This window comes from Mycteria americana, chromosome 16, assembly GCF_035582795.1.
Source record: "Mycteria americana isolate JAX WOST 10 ecotype Jacksonville Zoo and Gardens chromosome 16, USCA_MyAme_1.0, whole genome shotgun sequence".
NCBI classification, from domain to species: Eukaryota; Metazoa; Chordata; class Aves; order Ciconiiformes; family Ciconiidae; genus Mycteria; species Mycteria americana.
In genome coordinates this window covers 10,453,937-10,472,375 of record NC_134380.1, presented here as the reverse complement: position 1 = coordinate 10,472,375, position 18,439 = coordinate 10,453,937, and the positions used below count along the sequence as shown (strand labels likewise).

The following is an 18,439-nucleotide window of genomic DNA, read 5'->3' as shown; positions in this document are numbered from 1 at the left end:
TGAGCAAATATTAACAAGATTAAAAAAAAAAAAAGGGGGCAAGAGAAAATTAATACCTGAGGTTTTGTTTCAAGCTGTTAACAAATTTAGGATCATGTCCCTGGGTCAGTTGCATTTGTTTTGCTTGTGAAAGTTATTTCAGCAAGTTAACAAGTCAGGAAATTTAGGTCTTGCATTCTCCTAGTAAACTGCTGCAGTGTTTTAACAAGTTATCTTTCTAGAAATACTGAGATGCATTGGATTTGTCAAATGTCTAGGAAAGAAGATAATGAGACATTGTTTGGCTTTCATTTTGATAGCAGAAGTAAGACACAAATAGTTATTCCTGAGTTATATGTATCTTACTCGATTGTCAAAAACAGTTTCAGCTTTTTTTCTGCAAGATTTGTTATGCTGTTCTTAGTGGGTCCTTCTCTATTTTCTCCAATTAATTAAAAAGGTTTTGGATCTTCATTTGAATAAGATTACTTTAAACAATTTACTGAATTCTTCAGTTTCTAATTGTATCAGCATGGAATTCAGGAAGGGGTGTCTCTACTTTGGTATTACTTTACTTGAAAGTTTCTAGCATCTTCTGTGTTGTCATTTTTATCAGTCTTAAAACTTGCCTCTAAAGCCTGCCAGTGAATAGTTCCTGGTAGCGAAGGAGGCTGAAAGAGGTAGGAAAGATTCGTGTGATTCTTTTCTCCCTTGCTTGGCCTCACTTAATGTGTGTGACTCAACTGAGTCCCCTGGAGACTAAGTAGACCTATCCAGCACCAAGCTGGCAAAACTGTCTGGCTTGTCAGAGAAAAACATTGGGAATTGGTTCTTGTGTAGACTTGCATCTTGCCATCTTCTTTTTATGATACCCTTTGAAGAAATCAGAGAGGCTAAAAGTAGTGTCCCTTTAGCCAATGCAAGAAGGTGTTAGGGAAAGTTAGCTTAAATCTTTTCATTGTTAATTTAAATGTTAGTTAGTAACTTTGGCAAAGTTAGTAACTTTGCCAAAATGGATTGCATAGAATGCTTTCAGCGGTAGTTCTTTGACTGTTAGTGAGTTGGTAATGAGCACTCCAAGGCTTCCACAGGCATACACCTGTATCTTGAAAAGAAGCCTGACCAAAGATGAGTTTCGTGTAAGCATCCATAACAGCAAGCGTGTGCCTTTTCATTTTCTGTCTGTGCTTTTGTCAAGACAAAACGCTAATTCCTGACCTTCTGTTACTAAGGTTGTGATAGCCTTCAATTCAAGAGAAATTCTGTGCTCAAAACCCTGTATAAATGAAGTAGAAGGGAAATAAAATACCCTTGGATAACCTCATTGTCCATTTCTAGAATATTATCTGAGCAGTCGTTCAACGGGTAAGACTTGAATCACACATGGAAAGATTAATTAGCTCTAGGTGCCTTCTGCAGAATACTCTCTCTTTGTGGTCTAGTGTCTTGATTCTTCACAGCGTGCCTCTGGGTTTTACTGGCCTGTAATATAGCATACCTTTACTGGTGCTGAAGGCTTTTTCATGAGTTATATAGGGAAATTGAAGATAACAGCTAATTGCTTTTCAGTCCAATGGAACTTTGTAACACTAGAATAGGAAGAACTGATGGGAAAGGAAGAGACGGATGCTTCTTGGGATTTTCAGGTGACATACATACGCATCCTGGATGCATTAGCATAGCTGTAGCAGTTTCAGATTTGCTAAATGGGGGGAGAAAGTGGAAAAAGAAGAAAACACTTGGATGATCACCATTGAAATTTAAGCAAGGTCTACAAGCCTCTGTGCCTGAGCTGCTTGTCTGGCAAATGGGTACTAGCACAGCTTTACCTCATGGAATGATGAGACTATATAAAGTGTTCATATTGTTGCATATCTAGGTCACATAAGAAGATATATAAATGGCATCTCTATCTAGCAAACAATCATGTAATGAGCTAGGGGTTCAAAATGAAAGGTTAAAATTCCCTTTTTGGTGAGCTAAGAAATAATTAAAGTATAAACTTAGCAACAGTGTTATATTCTGCAGTCGTGTTTGTAAGGAGCAGTGCAGCCTTACAGTTGCTGCTCTGCCAGTGTCTTGCTCTTGCTGCTTCCATGGGACATTTGCCAGGGGAAATTCAGAAGCCATACTTTCCCTGTCCTTTTTAGTTAAGCATTTTGTTTCATCTTTTTCTTTCCTCTTGCTGTAAAAAGCTGTATTCTTGCATTCTCATCTCCCCTTCCATCTTAGTTTTTGGGTGTTTGCCTTTGTCTTCCTTTTCTGTGGCTTTTGTTCACAAACAATAATAAAGGTGCTGCCATTCCTATTATTGTTAGTAAATAACTTTCTTGGTTTAGAGGAAATATGGTTTAAATAATAATTTAACATGGAAGTCTACAGGCATAGAATATTCCATAGAGTCAAATGATTGTCAGTGTTCAGCTGTTACTTTTTGACATGCAGTATGTGGGCAGTCTTCCTGAAATGAGCTGTTTTCTGAGAAAACTTGTCAAACTTAATCATGCTAACCAGTTAAAACTAATGGAAAGTTACTGGTAGGCTAGACGAGTAAATGGGTAAAGCAGAATTAGTTGCTTTTCATGAGCAAAGGCCTTTGTGAGAGAAATGATAGTATTTCTTTGCAATACACCAAGTTTTATCATCAAAACCAAAAGTCTGTTTTGCAGTAGTGGTTGTGACAAATTAGTAGTTGAATTTTGAGTAATATTGCCATTATTAACTTCACAACCACCTTATTTTAGTAGTATTCTGAATGAGTTGCAGATATTACAATTGTTTCATATATGCGATGTGGAAAATAGTAGACAGAGGGCTATCAAGTTGCCGTACGGTTGTTTGGCTTTCTGAATACCTGAGGCCAATTTTTATCATCTGTAATGTATAAGCCGTGTGGAGGCAGCTAGTAGAGAGGAACACACAACAAACCTTACAAGGGTAGATCTTTCAAACTACAGTCAGCTTTCCATTCCAATCGACAATTTGGCTTAGGATTATTAGTGAGCCATAGGTCTGTAATGCTTTTACAGTAGTGCAAGTGGAGCAATAGTTTAGCTCCTCTTCCATGTGAAGGCCAGGCTGATAAATCATTGTGTCACCCCATACGGTATTCACAGTATTGGGAATGCTAGGGTGTGTTGCGGAAATGAATGGTCCTGCCCACAGCCAGCCTGAATCTGGGTGCTGCTGCTGAACAGGACCTAACAGGCCAAGCTGAAATCAAGCAGCCTTCTTCAGAAACAGTTGCAGCATCCTCCTTACTCTTCCAGCACTCTGGGAGAGCCTGTTACCTGAGATATTTATGGAGCTCGCTTGGGTCTGGTGGTCCTGCCGAGATGCTTTTGACACTGTGGTCCTCCAGTAGTTTTGTCTAGGCTTGTAGTGTCAGGGAGTACCCTAGATGAAAAATGTGGAAATCCCTTGATCTTTTCAAAGGATGGTATTATGATTCTTTTGTCCCTTACTGGTGCTCTCAGAGATGAATGCCGTAGAGACGCTAATACCAAATATTTTATGAATGTCACATTCTATGCTTTGAATTTCCTAACTTTGCTATTTCCTGAATATGCAGTCAGAAACACTACCCTTTATGGATTCTGGAGCCATACCCTCTTTCATTGCAAATTGTTTGAGACTTAGTAGTAGATTACTGATTACAGTAATAGTAAATATAATGAGAATAAACCTTGTTGCCGGATTGGACAAACCAGTTTTAAGGAGACTCTTGAAAAGCTTTCCTGAGGAAGTTGTCATGAGAACTTCTGAGGGGATGAAAAAAGGGAGAGAAGTGAGAAAGGAGCATTTTGGTACTAAACTGGGTGTGTACATGAGTGTCCTCATGTGACTTGTTTTTTCACATTCAGGTATTGGCATTTAATAGTTCTCTGCAAAAACTAGGCTGATACTAATTTTTGTCATTTATCCAGATATTCTAAAATTAATATCTTTTTTAATGCTCTTACAGAGAGGAAGATTCAGAAAGTGAGAAAGATAAGAAGATCTGGTACTATAGCACAAAGATACAGCTGGCAGAGTTAATTGAATGCCTAGACAAAGATTACTGGGAAGCTGACCTATGCAAAACTCTGGAAGAAATGCGTGAAGAAATTCATCGGCACATGGATGTGACAGAAGACCTTACTAATAAAGCAAGGGGCAACAACAAGTCTTTCCTTTCTGCAGCAAATGGTAAGAATATTTTGTTTAATGGGAATAGATGTTGCACTTCAAATCAAATACTGGTTTATATTTATTTTAATATAAGAAGTTTATAGAAGTTGATGGAGAAGCGTCATGCATGTACCAGCATGGCTATGTAGTGCTGACTTCTTGTAGGACTATGTATCATGTATTCCAGGATGTCCTGAATGATTTGGATTCTTGATATGCTTAGGGTGTGCCAGATTGTCATCATTCCAGGTGCTGGAGTGGAGCTGTGTTAACTGTCAAATGTTTCGTGATGTACTGTCTTTTATATATACATATATATATATATGTGGCAAAAATATTAGAGCTCTAATATTTGCTCCAATATTATGAAAAGTGTAGAAGAATGCATATCTCCTTTGCAGTTCCCCACCAACTTAATTAATCTACCTTGGGGCAATAAATAGCAATATAAATCTGTGAAGGTTTGAACTTTGGTTCTAGGGAAGACGTGAAGATTAGATATTCAGGTTTAAAAATGGATTTAAGTCATCACTATGTAGATGCATAACTCTGAGAAATCAATAATTAAATCTTTGGAATTGTTTTTTCTAAGTAGGGAAAAGTGGTAAGAAGTTGGACATTATCTTTTGTCTCATTGAAAATAAGTAGTATTTATGTCATATTATTTCTGCTCGGTGGCTTTGTAGGTGGTGCTTTGTTGTTTATTGATGACAAGATACTTTCTATTGTAGATGAAATTTTGGACATTATCAGAGCAAGAAAAGGAGAAATAGTGGAAGATAAAAACACAGCAGATGATGAAGCAGAAAAGGCCAAAAGTGACGTTGATAATGACCAGACAGATACTGAGAGAGGCAAGGAAGAATCTGGAGACCAAGATAAAACTGAGGAAATACCCACTGAGCAAGATGCAGAAAAAGTGAAAACAGAAGGTAAAGAAACTATGACTGTGCTTTAACAACTTTGTTTAAGTAAAGTGAATCTTTAGTTAAGTTCTTCACATTTCTTTAAGTGTTGATGTGATTTTTACTTTTTTTTAATGATTCTCTAAGTTATTTTTTAAGTAATAGGTGATATTTGTCAGTTTCTTTGTGGTTGTATATTAAATTGTTTTTCTTGTTAAGTAATTTCACCCATTTTCCTACTTTTCAAGTTAAATACAGCTAGCTTGTAGATACCTTGGCTTGAGGTACAGGTGACACTTACAGGTTGTGATCAACATGTTTGTAGTAAGCAATATTACATAATTTTTAACATTGTTTTCCTCATCAGAATTAAATAGTTTGTTCTTTGATTCTGAGACAATACCATCTCATGGCAAAAAAAAAAAAAGGAGGGAAAGGAAAAAGCTTGATGTTTTTCAGCATTATCAAACACACAAACAAAGCTGCTGAAGTTGCTTTCTATGGATGATGCCAAATGACATCCTAAGACATACTAAAGAATATCCCTAAAGTTTTGTTGTGCATTTTACTATAGAGGCAACAGTCGTTGGGGATAAAAGTAACACTGTGACATCAAGCACTGATGACAACAACACAAATCCTTCTGCAGGAGAGACTAGTTGCTCTGAAGGGAAGAACGCAATGGGGTGTCAGTCAGAAACCCTTGATAGCAACAACGTGGCAGAGAAGAAGGTGGCATCAGAGCTCCCTCAGGAACTCTCAGGTACAGAAGGCACTGTTACCGATGCCTCTGTAATTTGGGGAATCTGTTAATTTTTTTTCTATCTGGTTTGTCCACTAAAACCATTCACAGCGTATATCACTCATGCTGTTTGCTTGCAGTGCCATCCTTTACTGCTACGTTGTCATTAACATTTCAAAGTTAATTTTCTTGCAACTAGTGCTTGAAATTTGTGGCCCTCCATGACATTAGCATTTGTTTCCATGCCTCCCAAAGATGACTATGGCTAAGCTTTTTATGTTCTATTTTCTGTATATTTTACTTTTCCATAGCAATCCATAATGATTATTAGCATCCTATCAAAGTTTATTTCAAATTCTAATTTGCTGCTGGCTTGTTTATTATTTTAACCTCTCATTTACTGTATAAATTACTAACAAAGTATTTTTGTTCACGTGAGTAAACCATTGCACTGAAATGTCAAGATTAAAATTGTTGTGCTAGGAATTTTAAACAGGTTTCAGAATTATAAGCACAGAGGCTCTTGTTGTATTTTAACGTGTTTTGTTCTGCCATGCCAGTGATTCAAAAGTAGTAATATACACGTTTAATTTAACAAAACAAACAAAAAAAACACCCAACCAACCAAACAAAAAAAACACCCAGCCAACCAAACAAAAAAAAAACCCCCAAACAAAAAAACTTCCAATTTAGGAATAAATGGGACTTGATTATGCGTAACATAAATTATCATTATACTATTTTAGAATGATATTCTATTACATTTAGAATTACATTCTATTACAAGCTTTACTACATAACCAAATGTTATTGTAAACACCTGATTACTGTTAAAATGATCAGAGTTTTATTTTCAGTTCTTAAAAATCTAAAAATAATCTGTGATGTAGGCATACTCAGTGTGTTATGTTTTAAAAAGTGTTAGTAAACATTTTCTCTCCTACAGAAATAGTTCTCCATTCAGATACAGATTGCAGTTCTTGAACTTGCAAATGTGAATGCATCCAACCCTTGTAATAAATTTTGTTAATAGGAAGAGAAAACAAAAGTTAGGATTAATCTGTAATCTGGAAGCCTCATAATACACTTTTTTTACTACAGAAAATGTCCTAGTGCATGGGACAAAAAGCATACATTTTAAATATTTGACCAAATATTTTTGCCTGTTCTCATAATTTTATTCCATTTTAAAGTTAAAGTAACTGTATAGAGATTTAATGGAAAAGGTACATATCCTATAGCTTTGTTCCAGGCACATTTATGGGCTCGTATTTTATTTTAAAGATTCACTTATGTGTTTATTGTTATTTCTTTATTACACTTTCACAGATACTTTTCTCCTTCCAAAGCTTCTCGCTTATTTTTAAATTTGTGGGCTTTTTTTTGTAGGAAAGTGTGCTTGTGTGGAGAGGGTTCTTCCTCAGGTCTAATGTACTGTATTCATAGTGAGACTTGTGTTCCTATTACAAAATTTCAGTTTGAGGCACTCATTTCAGAGGGAGGGAGCAATATTGAACCAGTATCAGTGAGGCAGTTACCCCCCAAAGAGGGGGAAAATAAGAGTAAAATGCAAAGCTAGACGAGAATGTGTCTGTCACCATCCTTGTTAAACACAATTTGGATATGAGTTTTATTAGGAGTCTAGTTTGGGTGCTTCCACTCTCCTCCTCCAAACAGCAGGCACCACAAATTGTTCCATTTTTCCTCTTAGTAAAAAGGGAAATGGATTGAACAGTAGTGGTCACCTACTTGGCAAAGCCAGAAATCAAGATGCATTCAGGTTAGGGATCTTCTAAGAATCCCAGAATATTTACCTAATGTTCTTTCTGCTAGGAGTGAATATTTCACAAAAAGGAGGTTTTGTTCTGTCACCTTTCTTAATAACAACAGAATCCCTGATGATTTGGAAGAATTCTAGAAACAGAACAATCTTGTATTTTTTGAACAGCTAAGCTGTGTCTCTTTTGCACAAAATCAAGACGACGTTGTTTTGAGGGATGGTGGCTTGTTCTTACTGGGAAGCTGGAGTGATTTATTTCTAGGTAGCTGCAATTCACTGATGCCGTAGTCAAAAGGTCATACTCGGGCAGTACGCCTTAGCAACAAGTGAGGTGGCAATGATGTCCACAGCTGTCAAGATGGACAGTAACAAGGACAACTGAGGACCAAGAACCCATTTGTCTTACTGAACTTGAAGCAACATCTAGACCCATCAGAAAGAGGCTGATGTTTTAAGTTTGCAGAGAGAAGTTTAGATATAGTGGTGCCAACTGAACTGAAATCTGTGGGATTCCTCAGAATTACTGTGCTGAAGAAGAGACAATCAAATACTCGGTGGAAAACTGGAGGGGAACTGAAAGGTATATGCTTTGAGGAACAGATAAAGCACAAAAAAAATCAAAGGAGATAAAATCATAGCAGCTGTAGGAGGACCAAATTTCTTGAAATCTGCATTCTAAAAGCAAAACGAAGTCTTAATAGAGGGTTCTCTGTGTGTGCATCTATAGAAAAAATATTGTCTCGTATTTAAAATATATTCATATTTCCTCCAAGTATGAATTTCAGGTTTTAGAGCTATAAAAGTTGAAACTGCTTGAAACAGAACAAAAAATACTTTCATGGATACAATGCTCTGGAGGGAATTAATATTTTATGGGTATTTCTCTACAGTCCAGCAAAAGATGTTAATCTGATTTTTTTTTTAATGAAAAATTTAAAACTAGAAAAAATTGTATTGATCCAATTTAAAAGACAAACTAAAAATGAAGTTGTTCTTTTGTAGAAGAAACTGGTCAGATGATCCCTAGCAACAGTAGCACTGCATCTGCTGCACCTCTACACTCAGATGTTGAAAACAGCAACGGTAGTGAGTTGGGCTCTGGGCAGAATGACTCCATTAAGACACCTGATGATGCTGAAAACGCAGAGAGGGGATCCCAGAATTCAGAGGACATAGGTAATAATAGTGTCTCTAACTTTCATTTTATGCATCTTTTCTTTTTACTTTATAACTCCCATACATCAATATAAAACTTCAAAATTTTAAGTTTGTTTTAAAAGCCTTTTTTTCCTGGGCAGGAGAGAAATCTAATGGTGAAAGAAGTGATTCTCCAGGCGCAGGAAAAGGCACGCCAGGTTCGACGCGAATGCTCACAAGATTACGAAATCCAGATAGCAAGTTGAGCCAGATGAAAAGCCAGCAGGTTGCTGCTGCAGCACATGAAGCAAATAAGTTATATAAAGAAGGCAGAGAGGTTTGTGCACATCTTGGAAAATTCAAAGTAGTATGAAAACTGTTGTAGAAAACTGATAATATTTTTAAAAATAAAAAAGTTATTTTGGCAAACTATGGAGGTACTTAAAAAAAATAGTAGTAATAATAAATTAGCAAATGGTGAAACTGTAATATCACAGGAAGGTGTGTGCTCTCCCTCCCTCTCCTTTGCTTTTGCTGTCTTAGTTGCTATCTACAGAGTGGTATGACAGTGACCCAGTGCGCCTCCTTTCCTTTAACGTCCTGGTCATAAAAGTCAGAGAATTGTTTACTATGAAGCCACTTCCAAGTTAAATGCATTTTCTCCCACTTCTGTCTTCAAATATCTCAGAATTGGTGTGCCAAAACTACAACTTTACAGTGGTTTGTGCTTGATTATTGTTTGAATTAGCCACATTTCCAGTTCATAACAAATCTGTACTGGCAGAGTATGGTTATCTAAAAAGTCGTTGCAAAATTGTAGCCCTGCTTGATGCAGACAAAAGTGAAATCTCTCTCAAATGTCTGCTAGTTGGTATAAATAAATTTTTGGTATAAATAAATTTTTGGTATAAATTGTTGTTTATATACAACTATAGGTTGTTTATTGGGTTTTTGGTGGTTTGTGGTGTTGTTGGTTTGGTGTTGGTGTTTTTTCGGGGTTTTTTTTGTTTTTTGGGTTTGATTTTTTTTTTTTTTTTTTAAGTAGCCCAGTTTCTCCAGGAAATAAGTGTTTGAATGTTAAGAGTTCATTGCAGTTAGTTGTCTGCATATTGTTTGATGTATTCATGTTATTTTTGTTAACTAGTTTTCCTTGTAAGTTAGCACTTAGCATATTTATTCACAAACCTGTCAAATTTGGAACTTGGTTATGAGTAATTTAGACCAGTGATGTTATCCATACCGTTTTTTCCAAGTCGAAGATATTTGTTTGCTTAGCTACATGCATGAATTCTGTGATTTACCAAGGCGGGGTTTCACGGAAAGCTTACTTAAGTTTAGTGAAGGTATTTTCCCAAAGCTGTCTCCCTCAATAGGCATAATTCAGAGCAGCAAAATGAGTTCCTGTTTGACTTCCTCAGGAGCCTGGGTGGTGTTTTTTTTAATGTTGAAGTTGAGCTTTGGGAATATCCTAAGTCTATATACAATCAGTGATGAAGTACATATATTTAGTATATCAGATAAACAGTTATTTGCTTCTACCAACTGATGCAAGGTATTTTTCTTATTTTATATCTAGACAGTTGAAGCCTAAATCATAAATAAGTAAATAGAAATATTTGAAACTTATGTGAATCTTTAAAATCATTCTTTCTTTCACAAGGTTCTGGTGGTCAACTCTCAAGGTGAAGTCTCCCGAATGAACACAAAGAAGGAAGTTGTGATGAAAGGAAATATCAACAATTATTTCAAATTAGGGCAAGAGGGGAAGTACCGTGTTTATCATAATCAGTATGCCACTAATTCATTCGCATTGAACAAGCACCAGCACAGGGAGGACCATGACAAGAGACGACATCTCTCACATAAATTCTGTCTGACTCCTGCTGGAGAATTCAAATGGAATGGGTCTGTACATGGGTCCAAAGTTCTTACCATATCCACTTTGAGGCTAACTATTATTCAGCTAGAAAACAATATCCCGGCATCATTCCTTCACCCTAACTGGGCTTCCCACAGGTAAATTAATAAATGAAAATATATATTATCTTGTTTTACTTATATTTTTGCTAACAGTATTAATAAGTAATGGTCTTTGTTTTTTAAAATCAGTGATTTCCAAGCACCATGCTTCAGTGTATTAAAATGTAAGATAACATGTTTGTGTTTTGTGATGGATGGCTAAAAGGATTGCACATTTGAGTAAAGTATTAAAATATAGGAGGTTTTATCCTATCATTAAATCTTATTAACATAGCATGCTATATTAGTGCATGTGTATGTTTCAGGTTTATATCTTTTTTCCAATTTAGGTCTAACTGGATTAAGGCTGTTCAGATGTGCAGCAAACCTAGAGAATTTGCACTAGCGCTGGCTATATTGGAATGTGCAATTAAACCGGTTGTCATGCTGCCAATCTGGCGGGAATCGTTGGGGCACACTAGGTAAAATAAATAAACATTAAAATATTTTTTTAATATGAGAACTTTACTTTGTTTTACAATTACTAGTTCCTCTAAGCCTCTAAGAATTATGTTTAAATTTAATCAGTCATTCAGCACTTGAAGTGTCTTTCTGAACCAGAAACACCGAAAATACATGACAAGATTTTTATAGTGTTGTTGCTCCTGCAAAGCAAGTTTGTTTTCTTTATCTGAGCAACAGTCTCAAAGTGATAAAACTTTGGGAGACTAGAAGAGCAAATTTCAACACACTCATTTCAGTGGAGTCTGTCTTTTGTCTCTCATTGTGTCATAGAAGCAGAAACGAAATGTGTCTGATGTTAGACACAGTTGCAGGCAGCTGTGTTTGCCTTACTGGAATAGCCAAAAAAAGCAGTGTTCCTATTGCGAGTAATACATATAACCTGATACTGGGCTTTCCTCTTAACTTCAGATCCTTAAAATTATTCAAAGAGGTGGTATATGCTGTTGTTTGACTTCTTATATTTGCTTACAAGATCCTGTACTTAAAGGTACTTAAATCTATATGTATTAGATTACGCAGAATGACAGCAATAGAAAGAGAAGAAAAGGAGAAAGTGAAAAAAAAAGAGAGAAAACAAGAAGAAGAAGAAACAATGCAGCAAGCTACATGGGTGAAATATACATTTCCTGTCAAACATCAGGTAAAGTCTTCTTTTGTGTGAAGAACAAAAAAAATACAGAAATTGTTGATTTCATACTCTTTTTCTGTTTTCATTTTAAACTTAAATGTTTAAAGTAATTGCATTACTCCCTGCCATTGGAGTAGGAACCATGCCCACTTACTCAAGCACATAATCTTGGTTTGAACTAAATTTGACATGTATTATGCTCTTAGTGACACTGCCTGAGTTGACAGATGTTTGTCTGCAAAATGCAGCCTTTCCTAATGGAAGGGTTCTAGATGGTTATTGGAATCTTCTCTGTATGTCTGTCCCTGTCCAGTGCTCCCCTCCCATCCCCACCCCCCCCCCGCAAAAAGTTTTACTTTTACTAGCTACCTTTACTTTGGAAGGTTCTGTTATATGGTGGGAACTACTGTAGAAACCTCTTTATATTCTTCTACAGTAGATATTTAATACTTTTTTTGGAGTGGTTCTTTGCTCTAAATTTGTTTGTTGTAACAAACATACAGGTTGATTGAAAAATTTGCATAATCTTTCAACTTTTAGGTAAACAGATTCTCACTGTTACATGAAATTAAAATGGTTTTTAGATGTTACTATGATAGAATCAATTTAATTATCAGCAGATATAGCTTTAATTTTAGATAGTACATTATTTCATAAATATACTTCAACTTGCTTGAAAAAGTCTGTAAACTGAAGTTTTTGGTTTGGTTATTTTTTTTAAATCATCTTAGGTTTTTCAATGGATCTATACATTAATAGTGCAGCAAATAGCACCATTAAAACTACTATTTTGAAAATATTTAACAGGTTTGGAAGCAAAAAGGAGAGGAATATAGAGTAACGGGATATGGTGGCTGGAGCTGGATTAGTAAAACACATGTCCACAGGTTTATGCCCAAACTGCCTGGAAATACTAACGCAAATTACAGAAAGTTGCTACCAAGTAAGTGTCTGCATTGCTTACTTTTTTTTTTAATTACTAACATACTGCTTTTAATTGCTTATTCAGTTATTCAGTTAATTATTTGCATGCGATATTTCTTATGTAGCCTTTATAACAGTGTTCCAGAGAAGCTTTTGTGGATTTTTGCTAACCTTTGTCCATATAACCAGTTCAGTTGTCATAGACATTTTTTAGCTACATTAAATTGTTTCAGTTATGAAGTTGTGTGTAATATTTGTACAGCTTTGTATAGCCTTATTTAAATTAAAGGTAGATAAAAATTATGTACATAATGACAAGCAAAAAGTAACATCTTAAATATTGGTGTGTGTGTATAGATATGCTTTTTCCCCCCCCCCCGTGCATGTTGACAGAATACAATTAACCAATTTTATCTGGAAATAACAGTCTTATAAGGGGGAAGGTATTTATTTCTCTAGAAAGTTCAAAATACACCTTCTCACGTATTAGTTCCAAGGATTTATATTAAAAAAGAAAAATTTTGCACAGCTGACTTTTAGAATCCATCCTGAACTGTATGAGTCTTATTTATAATAAATTTAATCTTGACTTTCCTTTTAAAATTTAGAAAATGGCAGCCCACCCTATATTGCATATCAAAATTATTTCTTTCCTCACATACTGATGTAATATTTTCCCTGTTGCTTTTAACTGGATCAAACACAAAATGGATGCTCCTGCTTTTAGTGTTGTCTATGTGGTTGTTAAATTAGATTTACTTTGCTTTCTGTATGGCAATTAGTAGCCACTACAGTGTTAAGCACAGTCATTTGAATACTAATGTCCATTCTGGCTTAACTGTAGAAATCAAAATTATTTAAAAATATTTGTGAATTTTCAGAGTCTGAATTAATATGCTCTTAATAGGCTGGGTTTTCAGAAAGTGGTATTTAGCTTCCTGAAAAATGGGGGGGGCAGGGGAGTGTTGTTGGGTTTGGGTTTGGTTTTTTCTTGTTTTTTGGTTTTGTTTTTAAGAAAAGCTGAACGTGGACTCCTGAAAAAATAATGTAGATGAAACATTTTTCTCTCTGGTGGGCTTTTAGATTTTTATTATTATTTGATATTGCACTAAGCTTCATCTATGATGTTACCATTGTATACTTAATTCTATTTCTGAATTTCAGTAATGATGTGTGAATGATTTGAGAGGTAAACTAACATACATTAAAAGGTAGCAGAGTATTAAAAATATTCTGAATAATTGAAACCATTTAATTTGTTAATAGCAAAGAGCGAAGATGAAAAATGCAACTTGGATAAAAGAAAAGGTCCAATTAAGGTAAAAATAGAGAAAGACAGAACAAAGGATTCTCATGATCTGCAAGCAAAAGACAAAGCAGATGTTTCGGAAACCTTGGAGAATGTACAAGTGAAAGAAGAAAAGTCATGTGAAGAAAAAGTAGAAGTTGATACAATTTCTGAAAATTTAGATCATGCAAAAGACAAAGGTGATACACTTAAGTTACTGTAAAACTAGCTATTCATTACAACATTGCATGTGTAAAAGCATAGGACCTCAGAAATAGCTACTGAAAAACTGTGTAACAGGTTTTGTCAAGACATTTAAAATGTCTCAGTTAAATGATTGCTTATTAGCCCTTGTAGTAGTGTCTGAAGTTTTTGTTCCCTTTTTCTTGAAATCTATTAATATGCTGAAAGGTCCATTTGTTTCTTAGTACTTCATGTAAAAATATAGTTTGGTATTCATTGTTAGGGGAGCTTACTGATTCAGAGTTATTTCTTCTTCACAGTGGAAAAAGAAATCGATGGTGAAAATAATAAAGTTATCAAGGAAGAACCTATGGATGTAGATGATGTGAAAGCTGAATCCCCCATAAAAGATGAGGATAGTCATTGTAAGCTGGATATAATCAATGTCAGCGAGGGATTTCATTTAAGGACTTGCTACAAAAGGAAAGTAAAATCATCAAAATTAGATGGACTACTTGAGAGGCGAATAAAACAGTTTACACTGGAAGAAAAACAACGTCTAGAAAGGATGAAACTGGAGGCTAGTGCTAAAACAGTAGGCATTCGATCTGTAAGCCCCCAGAAAAACATAGGTGAGCTACAAATGAGAAAAGTAAAAGAAGGAAGCCAGTTTGACATGTCTTCCCAAGATCAAACCTATATTTCAGATAAGACCCAAACTGAAGATGCAGAACAGGACTGTTTGCCAATCAGCAGCATCTCTTGTACCAAAACTGGTGAGCTAGATGAACCCTCTTTGCCTTTGACAAACAGGCTATCAAAAAGAGAAGGCCAGCTACTGGATGAAGACTCGCCTCAATCTTCTGAAGGTGAAAGCTCCATTCAGAATGATAGTAAAGAAAGCAACCCTGAACCTATGACTGCTCATAAGTGTCAAGGACAAGAGGTTCTTGGAGAGTCTGAGAGTTCCTTTGTGGATGGCTTGAAACAAACAAATGTGGAAGGTAGAATCAAGTGGGATGTTTCGGAAACAAGTGAAAAACCTTTGAAACAAAAACTACCTATTACCAGAGTATCTCAGCATGAATGTGAAAACTTAGAGCCAGTGGCAACTGAAAGCAGCTGTAGAAAAGATGCTCTGGCCACTCTTGAAAAAAGAGAATCAGAAGGGAATGCTGAACAGCAGAGCAAAGATCCAGAAAACAATTGTATGATAAAAAGCCATATTGAACCAACGTCCTCTCAAGAAAGTGAAATGGAGGAAGAAATTGCTCCAAGAAAGACTGAAAGTAAATCTGAAAACAAGGTTATATTTCACCAAAAATCAGCTAGTAAAGGTCTAGAACCATTTAAAACAGAGCTAATTTCTGAAAGAAACCTTGAAAGTCAAGCTCTGGAACATATGGATGAGGTAGAAGTTGATGAGGATTTACCAAGCTCTAAACTAACTGAAGCTAACGGTCAGAAGAAAGGTCAGGAACTGAAAGTAGAGACAAGTACCATAAGCAAATATCTTGATCAGACAAATCTAAATAGCGTTACTGACAAAAAGAATAATACAAATGAAGAAACTGAGACAGACTTAGAAAAAGAAAAATCAGCATTTCAAATGAACGGAAAAGACAATGACATTACAGTACTATCAAATGATGACCGCTTAGTTAAAGATACCTGTGAAACTAAGGCAGGGGGTGATATTGAACCAAAAGTTAATAATATTAATAAATCCATTCCAGAACATGAAATAAAACCATTGACTTTTAAGGAATCTTCAGTAAAACCATTCATGAATGGTGACATCATGATAGAGGAGACAAAGGACAAAAATAATGTAGACCCTAAGTCACGTCTGCAGAGTTCACCTGAGTTTGAATGTGGAGAGAGGCTTCAGCCACCAGATGAAGTTCCGAAGTATGTGCAGAAAACTGAAGAGAAACAGCTTTCTCCCGAGAGATCTGCCTTTGTTGGCACTGCTTCCACACCAACATATACTGTCTGTAAAGAAAATAACCTGAATAGTGAGATAGAATCTATGGAAACTGAAGTAATTGAGGATAAGAAAGTCGCTCCATCGCCTGTAACTTCATGTGAGGAATCTAGCTTGAGTAGTGACTTTGATCAGAACGGTGTACAGACATATAAAATGGAAAATATTAATGGAGAAAGTAAAATAAAAACTGTTATTACTGAAGTGACTACCACAACATCAACTGTGTCTACCGAATCCAAGACTGTGTTTAAAGTTGCAGAGACTGTAGCTTCTAATGATGAGAAAACAACAGTAGTATCATCTACAGAAAATTGTGCCATATCCACTGTAACTACCACCACTACTGTAACTAAGCTTACCACTCCAGCTACAGACAGTAATGTTGATGTCATTTCTGTACAAGAGCATAGTAAAACAGTGGTTACAACTACAGTAACCGATTCACTGACCACCCCAGAAGGCACACTGGTGACTTCCATGACTGTCAGCAAAGAATATTCTACAAAAGACAAAGTGAAGTTAATGAAATTTGCAAGACCCAAAAAAACTCGTTCTGGAACTGCCTTACCATCTTATAGAAAATTTGTTACCAAAAGCAGTAAAAAAAGCATATTTGTTTTACCCAATGATGACTTAAAAAAGCTGGCCAGAAAAGGAGGGATCAGAGAAGTTCCTTATTTCAATTACAATGCAAAGCCTGCCTTGGATATCTGGCCATATCCATCCCCAAGGCCAACTTTTGGGATCACTTGGAGGTACATACTTTACGTTTTTGAAGGAAAGTTTAGGATGTGACTAAATTAATTGAATTTTAAAATATAAGTGATATATGTATTTGTGCCCAAACATGCAAATTTTGCTATTTATTATTCAGTAATTTTCTATATTGTTCAATAAAGGTAGAATGGAAAACCTTTGTCCCATTGGTTTGGTTAGGTATTTTAAATACATTTTTATTTTAAAATATAATTAATTACTCTGTTGTTAGGTACCGACTTCAAACAGTAAAATCATTGGCTGGAGTGAGCCTTATGTTGCGGTTATTGTGGGCATGTCTCAAATGGGATGATATGGCAGCAAAAGCTCCACCTGGGGGAGGAACTACACGTACAGGTATTATTTCTTTAAATTTCTGGGTTTCTTAATGCAAAAGCTCTTGATGTTAATTTTGAGTATTACACTCGTTCTGAGCGTTTCTGCAAAGGCTTGATGTTAGCTATGGCATTTGAATTTTTTTAGTCAACAGTTTGTACTAGTTGCTGTTTCTTTACCTTAAGTATATTGGGTTGATTGGAGATTTAGCTTTTATTTGTTTTCGGTTATTAACGTATTGGGACTAATTTGTTGTAGAAACATCTGAAACTGAAATTACAACAACAGAAATAATCAAGCGAAGAGATGTTGGTCCATATGGAATCCGGTCAGAGTATTGTATAAGAAAAATTATTTGTCCCATTGGTGTACCCGAGGCTCCGAAAGGTATGTATGTTTATACATTTTTTTTTTTTTTCCCTTCCCATAAGCTCCTACAGAAATTAGGTAACTGGATCTTTATGTTAATTCAGACCATCAAGGGAGCAAATATAGCTTGACATGAACTATTCATTCGCCTCTTTGAAACAAACGATGCATTTAACAAACTGATGTGATATTTCTGAAGCTGAAAGGCCTTCCTGTTTATAAAATGAGACTGAAAGAGACAGTAGACCTTGGTTGACACTTTAATTTTGTTTTATGATTGAGCTTAATGTGTGTGTTTTGACTGTTCTCTAAAGAAACTCCAACACCTCAGAGGAAGGGACTGCGATCAAGTGCACTAAGGCCAAAAAGGCCAGAAACACCCAAGCAAACGGGCCCTGTTATAATTGAAAGTTGGGTAGCGGAGGAGGAATTGGAACTATGGGAGATCAGGGCATTTGCTGAAAGGTAAACAAACTCAAATGAGCTTTTAAAGAAAGCGGTTTTAATTTGTGTGTATATGTTAAGTAAAAGTTCCCACTAGAGAACACAAACTTGGTAGCTACAATCAGTAAAAGCGGATCTGGTTGCGTTTTCACTGTGTCTTTTGATAATGATAGTCAAGCTTAAAGTTGTAAAGCTGAACTATTTGCTGGTACCAAAACTAATTTATGCAGATGTTACAGATTTGTTAGAACTAGTATTATATTTATTTTTCCATGCTTATGAACTAATCACTGTTGTATGCTAAAAGGCTATTACTATAATGCA

The 18,439-nt window shown here is 35.7% G+C and overlaps 1 protein-coding gene across 17 annotated transcripts in view; it reads left to right on the top strand.

The window, feature by feature from the left end:
* The window catches only part of BPTF (bromodomain PHD finger transcription factor), a 59,111-nt gene that overhangs the window by 17,275 nt on the left and 23,397 nt on the right, over positions 1–18,439 (top strand). For 13 of the 17 annotated variants that reach the window (XM_075518713.1, XM_075518717.1, XM_075518706.1 and 10 more), the window contains 14 exons: positions 3,944–4,167; positions 4,881–5,081; positions 5,629–5,817; positions 8,579–8,752; positions 8,857–9,050; positions 10,374–10,729; positions 11,023–11,154; positions 11,708–11,837; positions 12,633–12,768; positions 14,016–14,237; positions 14,541–16,965; positions 17,199–17,323; positions 17,561–17,689; positions 17,986–18,136. In XM_075518713.1, the coding sequence (XP_075374828.1) occupies positions 3,944–4,167; positions 4,881–5,081; positions 5,629–5,817; positions 8,579–8,752; positions 8,857–9,050; positions 10,374–10,729; positions 11,023–11,154; positions 11,708–11,837; positions 12,633–12,768; positions 14,016–14,237; positions 14,541–16,965; positions 17,199–17,323; positions 17,561–17,689; positions 17,986–18,136 (4,788 nt within the window). The remainder of the gene's footprint in view (positions 1–3,943; positions 4,168–4,880; positions 5,082–5,628; positions 5,818–8,578; positions 8,753–8,856; positions 9,051–10,373; positions 10,730–11,022; positions 11,155–11,707; positions 11,838–12,632; positions 12,769–14,015; positions 14,238–14,540; positions 16,966–17,198; positions 17,324–17,560; positions 17,690–17,985; positions 18,137–18,439) is intronic. The other 4 variants (XM_075518712.1, XM_075518707.1, XM_075518709.1 and 1 more) reach the window with 3 other exon arrangements.